This window comes from Prionailurus viverrinus, chromosome B1, assembly GCF_022837055.1.
Source record: "Prionailurus viverrinus isolate Anna chromosome B1, UM_Priviv_1.0, whole genome shotgun sequence".
Taxonomy (NCBI): Eukaryota; Metazoa; Chordata; class Mammalia; order Carnivora; family Felidae; genus Prionailurus; species Prionailurus viverrinus.
In genome coordinates, this window is record NC_062564.1 from 138745077 (window position 1) to 138758883 (window position 13807).

The 13807-nt window shown below is 35.6% G+C and overlaps 1 protein-coding gene across 6 annotated transcripts in view; it reads right to left on the bottom strand.

Annotated features, from left to right (window-relative positions):
• Window positions 1-372: 372 nt before the first annotated feature.
• LOC125164628 (vesicle-associated membrane protein 8-like) overlaps window positions 373-13807 on the bottom strand; it is a 49801-nt gene continuing 36366 nt past the window's right edge. For 4 of the 6 annotated variants that reach the window (XM_047857467.1, XM_047857462.1, XM_047857463.1 and 1 more), the window contains 2 exons: window positions 13090-13248; window positions 1635-2433 (listed from right to left, as the gene is read on the bottom strand). In XM_047857467.1, coding sequence (XP_047713423.1) covers window positions 2296-2433; window positions 13090-13248 — 297 coding nt within the window. In that variant the 3' untranslated portion in view covers window positions 1635-2295. Of the gene's footprint in view, window positions 633-1634; window positions 2434-13089; window positions 13249-13807 lie in introns of those variants that run through there. The other 2 variants (XM_047857465.1, XM_047857464.1) reach the window with 2 other exon arrangements.

Consider the following 13807-nt stretch of genomic DNA (forward strand, 5'->3'; position numbering starts at 1 on the left):
TAAATAGCAGATAAACACTCCTTACTAAACAAGTGCTTTTCTTCCTAACTCTTAAGCTCTAAGACAGTTCTAAGACTGGGAAAACCAGCATTATGTGGGACTTAATAGCCTGGAACCAGAGTGATAGCTTGTGTCTTATTTGTGCTGCAAGTGGAGAGAAGCTTGTTACAACATGCTCTTCATTTTTAGGCTCCTGGGTCTTGGCATCCTGATATGTAAAATTGGGGAGGGGGTAGATTAAGTGATCTTTAGGTTCATGTCTTCTAGCAATACATATGTTAGTATTCACTGGCAATCAGGAAACAAATACATTGTTTTATAAATATATTACAGAAATGTAAGGGAAACACATATAGGCTTTAAAAATAATAGCAATATACATGGCAATTCTCACAATGCTTCTCTTTAAATTTCTGTCTCCCCCCCCCCCCGGCCCCAACAACCTACCAACCTACAAAAAGCAAAAATACTCCATGTGTCTTAATCTGGACCACAATTGAGGGGTCAGATAATATACTCTGAGTTAAAGATACAGATTTCATATATACAACAGCCAGGACTTGAATTCATAAAATCTCAGCTTTCTAGGTGTGTGACCTTGAACATGTCATTGAACTTGGCTATTTTCTGATCTGCAAAATAAATATAATATGAGCAAATATTTACACAGCACTTTTCTATGTGCCTTACATTATACTTAATAGGGGCGCCTGGGTGGCTCAGTCGGTTAGGCGGCCGACTTCGGCTCAGGTCATGATCTTGTGGTCCGTGAGTTCGAGCCCCGCGTCGGGCTCTGTGCTGACAGCTCAGAGCCTGGAGCCTGTTTCAGATTCTGTGTCTCCCTCTCTCTGACCCTCCCCCGTTCATGCTCTGTCTCTCTCTGTCTCAAAAATAAATAAACGTTAAAAATAGTTTTTACTTCTTTATGTCATTGTAAAATTAATGAGACATTCCTCCTCCAAAGGACTTAGTGCATTATATCAGAGTACATATTCAATATAACACCTATTTTTTCCTGACATAAATTACAGAAACTCTAAAGTTTCTAACATTTAAAATCCTTTAAAAAATACTTTGTGCATGGAAAGGTGATACTGTGCTGGAGGAATAACAAGCTTGGTGTCTATTTAAAGTGCTGATACTTGATCATTAGAATTAAAATGAGCTATCTACCAGATAGGAACCCATGTTTTTACTCTTCCCCATGGATCACTAAGTGATTTTTAAAACTGACTTTAGACCTCAAGTTCCCATTTAAGAAACAACTCATGATACCTTGTTACCAACTGCAAAGTGAAGCTGGATGTTTTGGTTATTAGATATCTTAGTGATTTGAGGTTATTGAGTGAAATGTAGGGGGAAAGCTATTAGGGTGGTAAAACGGACAGGAAATCTCCAGGTTTATTGGAGATACAGCTTCCTAATTTTAAAATCTTTACCCAAGGAAATGTCTAGTATAAAACAATGGTGTGAGTAGTCATTTCAAATGAAAGAATCTGTGGAAGAGGTGAATGTTTATTTCTGGACTGTGTACTCATGTGAAGAGTCATTAATTTTTATTTGTATTTAATTTTAGAGAGAGAGAGCAAGGGAGGGGCAAAGAGAGGGAGAGACAGAATCTTAAGCAGGTTCCATGCTCAGTACAGAGTCCAATGTCGGGCTCGATCCCATGACCCTGGGATTATGACCTGAGCAAAATCAAGAGTTGGACACTCAACGAATTGAGCCACCCAGGCACCACAAGACTTCTATTTCTAAGGCAATTAATGAGATCACAGTCATTTTTCTTCTGAGTAAGAAGGAAAATATTAGGGATTTAATGCCAAAAATGCAATCATTTTTTTCCTGTTAAGTAATAGTTAACACTTAAATAGCATTTACTATGTGGTAGACATAATTCTATGTGGTATTATTACTAGCTCCCTTTTACAGATGAGGGAACACAGACACAGGCTAAACAACTTGTCCAAAGTCACCTGATGGTATCTTGCAGGGTGGAGAGTTAAACTTCAGTGGTCTGATTCCAGGGTTTGTGCTTTTAATCTTAACAAAGGGCAGAGAGGCTGGGGAAGTAGCTGGAGCAGTGGGGAAAAAACTGGCAGCATTACAGAAATGGAAGAGGTACGAAAATTAATAAAGCACACTACAAGGACAAGGAAAAACTTCCAAAACCCTCTTCCTTCAGTCTTCCTACCACTGGAGAATGCTATTTCATAATTGTTGATTGTAGAACTCTCTATTTACACACAACAATTTATTGGTAACTGCTGGGGATGGGGAGAAAAAGGGTCAGGGTCAGGTTGGTATTACATTTGTACTTAAAAGAATGATGATGATTGAGAGGAGAATTACCACGGTGATGATTATAATCTTTCTGAAGTGTTTCCACCATATCCTCCTGAGAATCTTTCTTGTTTTTTGGGACTCTTTGGCCTGAAATAAAAATAAACACAAATTTAATGTTTTCTTTCTGTATCTGGATTAATGGACACACTTTCAATACCTAATAAAGCTATGTAAAAGAACAGATTTAGCTTGGTTTTGAGCAATCCCAGAGAATCTCACAAAGTCTGCACAGCTTTTATAAAATGATTCACCAAGATTCCAGGTGCCTTCCTCATTGAGTTCAGCTGTAATTTTATTAATATTAATAAATTAATGTTTAATAAATATATTTAATAAATATTTATTATTTAATAAATATTTAATAAACTAATAGAATTTATTAATAAATAAATTTATTAACTCTGTGACCAAGTTAATAACTCTTTGAGCCCCAGTTTCCTCATCTTCACTTTATGATTTTACTTAAATGCCACTATCCCTTATAACCCTATTTAAAATCGCTACCCCCATCTCCATCCCAGAAACCCTATTTCCCTTCGATACATTATTTTTCTCTAAAGTATTTATCTCTTGGGGTGCCTAGGTGGCTCAGCCAGTTAAGCGTCTTGACTGGCTCGGTCATGATCTCATGGTTTGTGAGTTTGAGCCTCTGGCTCTGTGCTGACAGTTCAGAGCCTGGAGCCTGCTTTGGATTCTGTGTCTCCCTCTCTGCCCCTAACCCATTTGCACTCTGTCTCTGTCTCTCTCAAAAATAATCATAAAAAGTTAACATGTTTAAGGTATTTATCTCTTATCTAACATTATGTAAATCTTATTTATTGTGTGTTGAGAATGTAAGCTCCGCGAAGGCAGGGATTTTGGTCTGTTTCATTCACTGCTGTATTCCCAACAGTGCTTAACGTAGAATACTCCTCTATTTTTCTTTAGCACCCGTATATTGCTATTGAGAAATGTGATGCTATTCTAATTGCCAAGTCTTTGTATTTTCTCTCTGAAAACATTTAAAATCTCTCTTCGTTTTTTAATGTCCTACAATTTCAATATTACATACATGCCCTGCTATGGTCCTTGTTTTGTTCATTCAATCTGGAAACTCGTGTTATTTAGTTCTAGGAATTTTTCTTGTACGCCTCTAATTTTCTCTCCTTTGATTTCTTAATTGTCTGAAACTCCTGTTGTTCATATGTTGGATCTCAGACTGATTCGCTGTCTTATCTTTCCTCTTTCTCTTTTTGCTCTCCTTTCTGAGAGAATATCTCAACGTTATATTATAATAGTTGTACTGAATTTAAAATTTTTACTATTGTTTTAATTTCCAAAAGATCTCTTTTGTTCTATGAATAAGCTTTTACATAGCTTTTCATTCTTGTTTCAGGGATGCATTACTATTATTTCTCTGAAGACAGAGAAAGGTTGGGGAATGGTCACCATATTCAAAGATACAGATACTCAGGATAAAACTTTTCACTTGATCCATCGGATTTTAATATGCTGGTCACTCTGGCCTCAACTGCATATGGTTTCTGAATTTAGACCCTCTCTGGTCTGTTGTCTTTAGGTAATAACACTTATTATCCTTTTGTCAGGGGTAAGGAGAGGAAGTGATGTGGCTCTACAATGTAGGGAAGAGGCTCTGCAGGTAACATGTTCCTTTTAAAGACTTTATACCCAGTCTCCTCTTGAGACTTCTATTGCATGTCTACTTTTATAAGTACCATGTATCTCCAGTTTCTGATTCTTTCCAAAGTTCTATGGCCTGGATCAGTTTGCATCTTAATGTCTTCTGGTACAAACTTAGGTTTTGAGGTTTTTGCTACTAAAAAGGTTAAAAAGTACTCATAATTGGTTTTCTAACTTCCAGAATTGTTGCCATCTCTTACCTGTTGTCTTTTCTTTGTTTTTTGTCCTAGTAATTTATACATTAAAATTCCTAATTATTTCTTTACCTATAATTTTATTGGAATTTTGAGTGTATGCCAAGATAAATGTATCTGTTTAATCTGTCAAATTAAAATCCATGACCCATATTTATCTGTAGGCAGACTGAGAGAAAGCTTACTGGCCTTTTTGTTAAAAAGCCAAATGGGCTTTTTTTTTTCCCTTTAAAAAAGCTTATTTATTTTGAGAGAGAGAGCACTTGTGCACAGGTGTGAGCACAAGCAGAACAGGGGTGGAGAGGGAGAGAGGGCTCGATGTCAAGAACCATGAGGTCATGACCTGAGTTGACAGGAGTTGGAAGCTTAACTGACTGAGGCACCCAGGTGCCCCCAAATCAGCTTCTTAAGGACATTCAGTAGTCTTTTATATAAAGATCAAGGGGGAAAAAAGAGGTAACTAATTTTGCAAGTCAAAAAATAGAGGTTTTTGTGAGAATGATTATGTGGTATCTGTGTGAAAAATATTCTGAGAAAAACTGTAAAATACTTCAAATATGTTTTATTGAGCTGCTTCTACCCAACTGTCCTCAAAGAGGAAGTCATTTTTTTCTTCATGTAATCATGTATGCATAAAAGTGAGATTTGTTTGGAAGGTAAGGCAGTAAAGTGAAATAAAATCTCTTACTTTTTTTGCCATATTTTTTGTGGGATTTAGATGTTGCCACTTACCCCATAAAAAAGACAAAATCTAATAAAAAAATTAATAGATCTGGCAGTATGGTAGACTAAGTAATCCCATAACCCTCCTGCCACTATTACTACTCAGAAATGCTAGAGTAGTAATAGCATTTCTGCTATTCATAGCAGAATTGGGAAGAAAGTCAGAGTACAGCTTGGTGCCGAAACTTAGGCAAACAGTGAGAAATTGCACTTCTGGTGCAGCTTGTCTGGATTTGGGAGGGTGAGGACATTGGCTTCTGTCATCCAGGGCTTGGGATTTCACTGCCCACAGGCACAGCAGGCTAATCTCTGGGCTCCATGAGGAGAACATGGAACTATATTGAATTTTCATCTTTCCTGCTAACTAGGCTCAAAACTTTGGAGTCTTCCTTAACTCCCTCTCACCACACATGCAATCTGTCAGCAACTCCAATTTGTTCCACCTTCAAAATGTATACAGAATCCAACCACCTCTCACCACTTGTACTGAACTAAATATTCATTTTATGTTACCTACACTTTTACCACTTTCTTTGCTCTTTAATTTTTTGCTGAAAGTCAGATTTCTCTTCAGAGATAATTTTCCAACTACCTAAAATACCTCCTTTAGAATTTCCTTAGTGCAGATGTGATAAACACAGCCAGATATCCACTGCAGACTTTAGTTCCCCTCTCATAATGTAGAATTATTGCTGGCAAGAGACTCTCCAATCACAGACCACATTTATCAGGCTCTTCACCCCACTCTGTGCTGTTTCCCTCTCTGCCTCTTGCACATATGCAAAGCTGTAAGACTAATTCTTACCAATAGGTCGTGAGTAGAAATGATGGTGTCACTTTTGGGCTGAAGTGGCTATAAGCAAATATGCTTCTTCCACTCCATGTTTAACCAACTGCCACCTGAAGTGGAAAGACTCTAAGGCCTCAGGCAATGGCAGAGTCACAAAACGGAAAAAGCTTGGGTTCCTGGATTACCATGTGAAATTATGCCCACGGAAAACCTGTTTTAAATTGTTATGCAACCAAGAAATAAACCTTTATTTAGTTCAACAGTTAGTGTTTCTCTAATACTGCAGTTGGTAGTAGGATGAGATGTTATTAAAAGAGTCTAAAACATGTGGCATTGGCTTAACCATCAGGTGGTAGCAGTGAAGAAACTGGTAGTAGAGGCTGGAAAGATAAAGACCTATATTCTTCAGAATAAAACACTGGATAGTTTTACCATTGCCTGTGACAACTTGGAAGGCAAACAAATTGCCTATTGAGTCTTTCACTTTGGAAGAAAATGTTGGAAAACAGAATGGTAATGGTGTGAGTTCTTGTTACTGGCTGCATTTATCAAGGTACCAGCTGGCTGGTTTGCAAGAAGAAATGAAAAAGGAATAGGGTGAAGAAATGTGGAACACTGAAACATTAGATAAGCTTATGTTTTTTTGGTCCAGAAATAGAACTATTGAAAAGGTCTTTAATGACAAATGCCCATTAAGAAGATTCTGTCCTCCCTCAATAACAGAAAAACTCCAAACCTATTAAAAAAAAAAAAGGGAAAAGGACTTGAACAGACTTTCATCAAAGATCTTTAAATGGCCAATAAGCATGCGAAAAGATGCTCAACATCATTAGTCATTGAGGGAATGCAAATCAAAAGGAGATGGTAGTTAAAAAAGTGAGATGCTAGTTCATACCCAGTAGGATGTCTATAATTAAAAAAATGGAAAATAACAAGTGTTGGAGAGGATGCGGAGAAATCTGAACCCTCTTACATTACTGGTGGGTACTTGTGGCTACCCTCTTACATTACTGGGTTCAACCACTGTGGAAAATAGTTTGGAAGTTCCTCAAAAAGTTAAACACAGAATTACCATATGATGTAGCAATTCCATTCCTATTTATACACACAAAGGAATTGAAATCAAGTATTCAAACAAAAATTTGTACATGGATGTTAATAGCATTATTCACAATAGCCAAGGCAGAAACAACCCAAATGTCCACCAAATGATGACTAATAGATAAGCAAATAGGGGTGTATCCATAAAATGGAATATTACTCAGCCACAAAAAGGAATGAATTACTGACATGCTACAACATGGATGAACTAGAAAAACATGCTAAGTGAAAGAAGCCAGCCACAAAAGACTGGATTGTATGATTCTATTTATATGAGATAGCCAGAATAGGTAAATCCATAGAGACAGAAAGTAGATTAGTGGCTGCCAGGGCGTGGGGAATAATTGTTTAATGGATATAAGTTTTCTTTTTGGGGTGACAAAAATGTTTTGAAACTAGTAAGGTGTTGGATATACAGTACTGTGAATGTATTCAATGCCACTGAATTGTATACTTTAAAAATGTTAATTATACCTTATGTGAGTTTTACCTCAATTAAAAAAAAAAGATTCTGCCCTGTGGTGGAGACAAGGTTAAGGGTGCAATATGCTTCCTAGGCAAGCCTAATGGCCTCAAAGTAGTTGTCTTTAAATTGAGAGGGAGGCATGAGGGCAAGGAGCAGGAGCAAAGAAATAACCGGGTTTCAGAATATTGTCCAGAAAAGAACTTTACATGTGGATACAGGCACTTGGAAACGACTAGAAGCAAAAAGATTCAAAATCAACCAAGTTTTGAAATGGAAAATAAAGCAGAACCTGGTCCTTTGAAAAGACCAAAACAAAACAAAACAAAACAAAAAACAACTTGATTAAAATAATAAAAAGGCTAAGAATGAGGTAATTAAACCAACCACAGACACAAGACAAAAGTTAAGAATACAACCGCATATAGCATATAGTATAAGTTTTTATACACGGCTAGAGTCAGTCTTTTGAGGCAACAAAGGTAAAACTATGGCAGTGAATCCTACAACACATACAAACATTTAATGTGAAATTTATCATATTAACAGGTTTAAGAAGAAAAATCATTATCTCAATTAATGTAAAGATAGCATTTGATACAATTCAACACCCTTTCATGATAAAATTTCTTAGCAAATAAAGAATAGAAAGGAAGATTTATAAGTTGTTAAAAAGTATCTATCAAAATCTGAATGTAAATTTAATACTTAATTGGGAAGCATTAGAAATATTCATTTTAAATTGGGAACGAGTATTTCAGATATCACCATTTCTAGTCAATATTTTACTGGCATTCCTAGATAACATAGTAAGACAAGCAAAAATAAAGAGGGGTGCCTGGCTCTTGGTGGAACATGTAACTCTTGATGTTGGGGTTGTGAGTTTGAGCCCCATGTTGGGTGTAGAGGTTACTTAAACAAAAAAAAAAAATTAAAAAATGAATATATATGGGAAAGGATGAAAAAAATATAGTCATTATTTAGTATATGATAAAATTTTTATGTAAAAATGCAAAGAAATCCATAGATAATATTGCCATGAAAGTTCAGTAAGATTTAGGATACAACATTAGTATGCAAAAATTGATTGTGTTCCTATTAATCAAAAAACAGAGTCAGAAAGAGACCTAGAAAAATGGAGACCTAGCACATTCAGAGATGTGAAAACAATATTTTAAAGATGTCAATCCTCCCCACATTAATGTAATTCCAACTAACATCCTAAAATTGTGTGTGTGTCTGTATGTGTGTGTGTAACTCAAGATGTAGATTCTAAAATTCACTGAAAGAGAAAGCAAGACTTGCTAACACAATTTTCTAAAAGTAGAATACCATTCACTATAAGATATTAAGACTTCTTATAAAACCACAGTAATTAAAACAGTATAGTACTGGTCCAAGGATAAAGAAATGGATTAGTAGATATTAAATATGTATAGGGAGGGGCACCTGGCTGGCCTACTCGTAAGTGCATGTGGCTCTTGATCTTGCGGTCATGAGTTCAAGCTCCACGTTGGGTATGGAGATTACTTAGATAAATTAAATAAAAAGAAAAAAGAATACAGTATATATATATTTACATATACATATATGTACATACATATACATATATACATATATATGTAAATATATATATATAATTGGCATTACAAACCAAATTTGGAAAGGCTGAGTGCTATTCAAAAAATGGTGTTTGGGCAACTGATTTTTTGTACAGAAAATTATAAAACCTTGATTCCTACATCATACTCTATGCAAAAAACAAAATTCCAGATGTTTTAAAGATCCATGTTTAAGAAGCAGAATTTAAAACTTTTAGGAAACAATGTAAGAATATCTTTATAACTTTGGGAAAGGAAGGAGTTCTTTTTTTTTGAGAGAGGGAGGGAGAGAGCGCTAGCAGGGGAGAGGGGCAGAGGGAGAGAGAGAATCTCAAGCAGGCTCCACACTCCGTGTAAAGCCCAATGCAGGCCTTGATCCCAGGACCCTGGGATCATGATCTGAGCCCAAACCAGGAGTTGCATACTCACTGAACCACCCAGGCGCCTCAAAGGAGTTCTTAAACAAGACCCAGAAAAGCATAAACCATGAAGGACAAGACTGATATATTTGTCTAGATGAAAGTTAAAGACTTCTTTCCTAAAAAAGGTATTTTACATAAAGCTGAAAGCCAAGCCACATACTGGGAGAACATATTTACACTTTATACAACTAAGTATCAACAACTAAGAATTGTATACCATTTTTTATCCTTTATTATACTTTAGTATTTTATGTATCTCCTATAAATTATTTTAAAAGATAAAGATTCACATTAGCAAAATGGGCAAAGGATATCAACAGGCAGTTCACAGAACAAATTCTAATAGTTAATAAACATAAAAATTGTTCAATGTCATTCAAAGTTAGGAAAACACAAATTAAGACAATAGTTATCTTCTTTCCCTTACAGATTGTTAAAAACCATAATCTCATAATCCCAAGTATTAGAAAGAATGTGGGGCAACAGAACTCTCATATACTACTGATGGAAGTATAAATGGCACAACACTTCTTAAGGAATTTTGAAGTATTTAGTTAATTTAAAGATGCACATATTTTAAGATCCAGCAATTTCATTTCTCTTTCTATATATAGCAGAGTGAGGGTTCTACAATGAGATCAAGCATCCCAGGGAGTTGCATGAGATGCTCCATTGGAAAGCAGGAAATTAATTTTAGAACTTCTCTTTGTTTATTTTAATCAAAAAAATAGGAAGGGAATGAACATGTATTAATGTACAACATATGGATAGGTGCTGACACCTTCCCTAAGTGTGTACGTAAAATGATACATGAGGATGCTTAAGGTTTTTTAGGGGTAAAGTGTAAATTCCCTAGTGACAAAGAGTTGACCACTGCCTACCCCTTTATCCATTTACCTGTAGTGTATTGCAATTCCTATAATTTACATGCATCTGGGGAAGAGAATTTATGGGCAATATCATTTAGTTTTAACTAAACTAAAAAGTACACATGTGGCTTAAAAATTCTACCAATAAAGGGGTGCTGGTTGGTTCAGTAGGAAGAGTGTGCAACTCTTGATCTTGGGGTTGTGAGTTCATTACTTAAATAAATAAATAAACTTAAAAAAAATTATACCAATAAGGCAAACATAAACAACAAAAACATGGCAAAGAGGATATATCTCTTCTAGTTTGAGTATTTCATCTGCCATATTTAGAAATAAAAATATAATGATTATAATCAGATCTGACTTTTAATCACAATTACTATTATTAAAAACATTCTTATTAATATTTTTCTTAATCGGAGAGAAACAGTTTTAATCCTCTTAAAAAAACAAATTATTTAATATTTTATTTCATCTTCATCCCATTCTTTTAATTACTACTTTCCTATATTCTTTATATTATATAGTGTTACTATAGAAGAATATATAATTTAGATATATATCTAAATGCATTCTCAAGAATGCACTTGTAAATTTGTAAAATTACAAATAAGTATGCATGACCAAAAAACTCTACAGATCACTGTCTTAGAAACAGTTTTGCAGGGGAACCTGATTGAGGTGACTCAATCAGTTGAGTGACTGACACTTGGTTTTGGCTCAGGTCACGACTCATAGCTTGTGAGCTGGAGCCCCACATCAGGCTCCACACTATGGCCCTCCCATGTGCACTCTCTCTCTCAAAATAAATAAAAAGAACAGTTTTGCAAAAGTGTACCAAGAGATATGAATAGGTTGTTCAAATTCATAATAAAGTTAGAATCTACATTAATGTTTATTAAAAGGAGAAAAAATAAGTATACTGTGTTTATGTATTTTTAAGTTTTTTACATTTTATTTAGAGAGAGAGAGAGAGAGAGAGAGAGAGAGAGAGAGAATGGGGGATGGGCAGAGAGAGAATCCCAAGCAGGCTGTCCACTGTCAGCGCAGAGCTGGATGTGGGGCTTGAACACACGAACTTGAGATTATGAACCTGAGCTGAAATCAAGAGTCAGTGCTTACTCGACTGAGCCACCCAGACGCCCCTGACTATGTTTACTTAAATAGTAATGATATGCTGTCAGAAGTTAAACTGATAAATTAAAGCTAAGTGTGTCCAAATAAAGACAGTTCATAAACATAATGTTGAACTAAAATCTTATGTTTTAGTTCATTATATGTACATTATAAAGTCACAAACATAAAGTTAAAAATGCAAACTAAGAATGTAGATACATATATACCTACAGATACAAATCAGGACTCAAGCATACAAATGATTCACATCAAATTCATGATAGTGGTTCTGGTGTGGAAGGGGAATGGGTTTGGGAAAGGTACACAGGGACTTTAATCATAGTCTAATTTCTTTTTAAAAATTTTTAATGTTTTTTTTTTTAATTTATTTTTGAGAAGGAGAGAGTGCGAATGGGGGAGGGACAGAGAGAGAGAGGGAGATACAGAATCAGAAGCAGGCTCCATGCCATCAATGCAGAGCCTGATGTGGGGCTCGAACTCATGAACTGTGAGATCATGACCTGAGCTGATATTAAGAGTCAGACGCTTAATGGACTGTGCCCCCTAGGCGCACCCAAAACTATCTTCTAATAGAAAATTTTGAACACAAAAAAATTGACAGAATGGTATAATGAAACCCTATATACTCAACATCTAGTTTTAACAATTATCAACTTATGGCCAATTTTGTTTCATTTATACCTCATTCTACTCCCCCACTCCTGAACTATTCTGAAGCTGATCTCAGACATTACATAAATTCATTCAAAATATTTTAATATGTATTTCTAATAAGTAGTGACTTTTAAAAAACATAACCATAATACCATTATTACATCTAAAAACCAATAATATTTCTTACTGTCATCTAAAATCCAGTCAGAATTCAAATATCTACTTATTCATGAAGTTGTAAATGTTCATGTTTAGAGTTTGTTTGAATCAAATTTCAAATAAAGACCACACACTGAAATGATACACCTTCTAAATCCATTTTTTGGTAAGTTCTCCCTCTTTTTTTTCCCTTGAAATTTATTTGTTGACTAATCTGTGTGTTTTTTTTTTTTTTTTTTAAAAATTTTTTTTTTCAACGTTTATTTATTTTTGGGACAGAGAGAGACAGAGCATGAACGGGGAAGGGGCAGAGAGAGAGGGAGACACAGAATCGGAAACAGGCTCCAGGCTCTGAGCCATCAGCCCAGAGCCTGATGCGGGGCTCAAACTCACAGACCGCGAGATCGTGACCTGGCTGAAGTCGGATGCTTAACCGACTGCGCCACCCAGGCGCCCCTAATCTGTGTGTTTTTTAATGTAAGAAATACATCTGTTATGCAAATAAGTACCTCCTACTTTAATGGGTTTTAAATTTTCATTGTTTTATAATTAATACTTTAGTTGCATTCTTATAATTTTTTTTAATTTTTGTTAACGTTTATTTATTATTGAGAGACAGAGAGAGACAGAGCATGAGCAGGGGAGGGGCAGAGAGAGAGGGAGACACAGAATCTGAAACAGGCTCCAGGCTCCAAGCTGTCAGCACAGAGCCTGACACGGGGCTCGAACTCACAAACCATGAGATCATGACCTGAGCTGAAGTCGGACACTTAACCAACTGAACCACTCAGGAGCCCCTATAATTTTTTGATAAAGCCATAGTTTGGTGACATAGGATTATCTCACAGTATTCCTGGTATTCCTGGTGTTCCTCACAGTATTTCCTTTTGGCCATTTGTCTCAAGTCGTAAGACACTGTTTGGATATCAAGACAGGTGAACATCACTTACAGTTGTTTGGAGATCATTGGTTTTATCAGTGAAGATATTCAATCTTTCTTCATTTTCCAAAATTTCATCAATATTTTTGGACATAATATTTTTTACTTCAGTTACTTGGCTCCTCAGTGTAGATATTGAGCTATCACCTTGATTTTTATTGTATTGCATCTATATAGAAATTAAATATAATACAAATATTATTTTCTATAAATAAAATCTATGATAATAGATTGTACAAATTAGAACAAAAGTGTCAAAGGCGCATTTCAATTGTATTTCAGCATAAGGAATCAACTAAACTTCAAATTGTCCCACGTTAATCTTGCTAAAAAAGGGGAGAGGGTGGATGGAAGAGTGATATTTCAATATATTCAATCAGTGGTGGAAGTCTTTTTTAAAATTTAAGTTGTTTATTTATATATTTATATAGACTTTTAAAGAGAAGTTTTAGGGGTGCCTGGGTGGCTCAGTGGGTTAAGTGTCCGACTTCTGCTCAGGTCATGATCTTGCGGTTGGTGAGTTTGAGCCCCGCGTCAGGCTCTGGGCTGACAGCTCAGAGCCTGGAGCCTGCTTTGGATTCTGTGTCTCCCACTCTCTTCCCCTCCCCCACTCACGCTCTGTCTCTCTCTCTCTCTCAAAAATAAATAAACATTAAAAAAAATTTTTTTTTTTTTTAAATTTTTTTTTTTTCAACGTTTATTTATTTTTGGGACAGAGAGAGACAGAG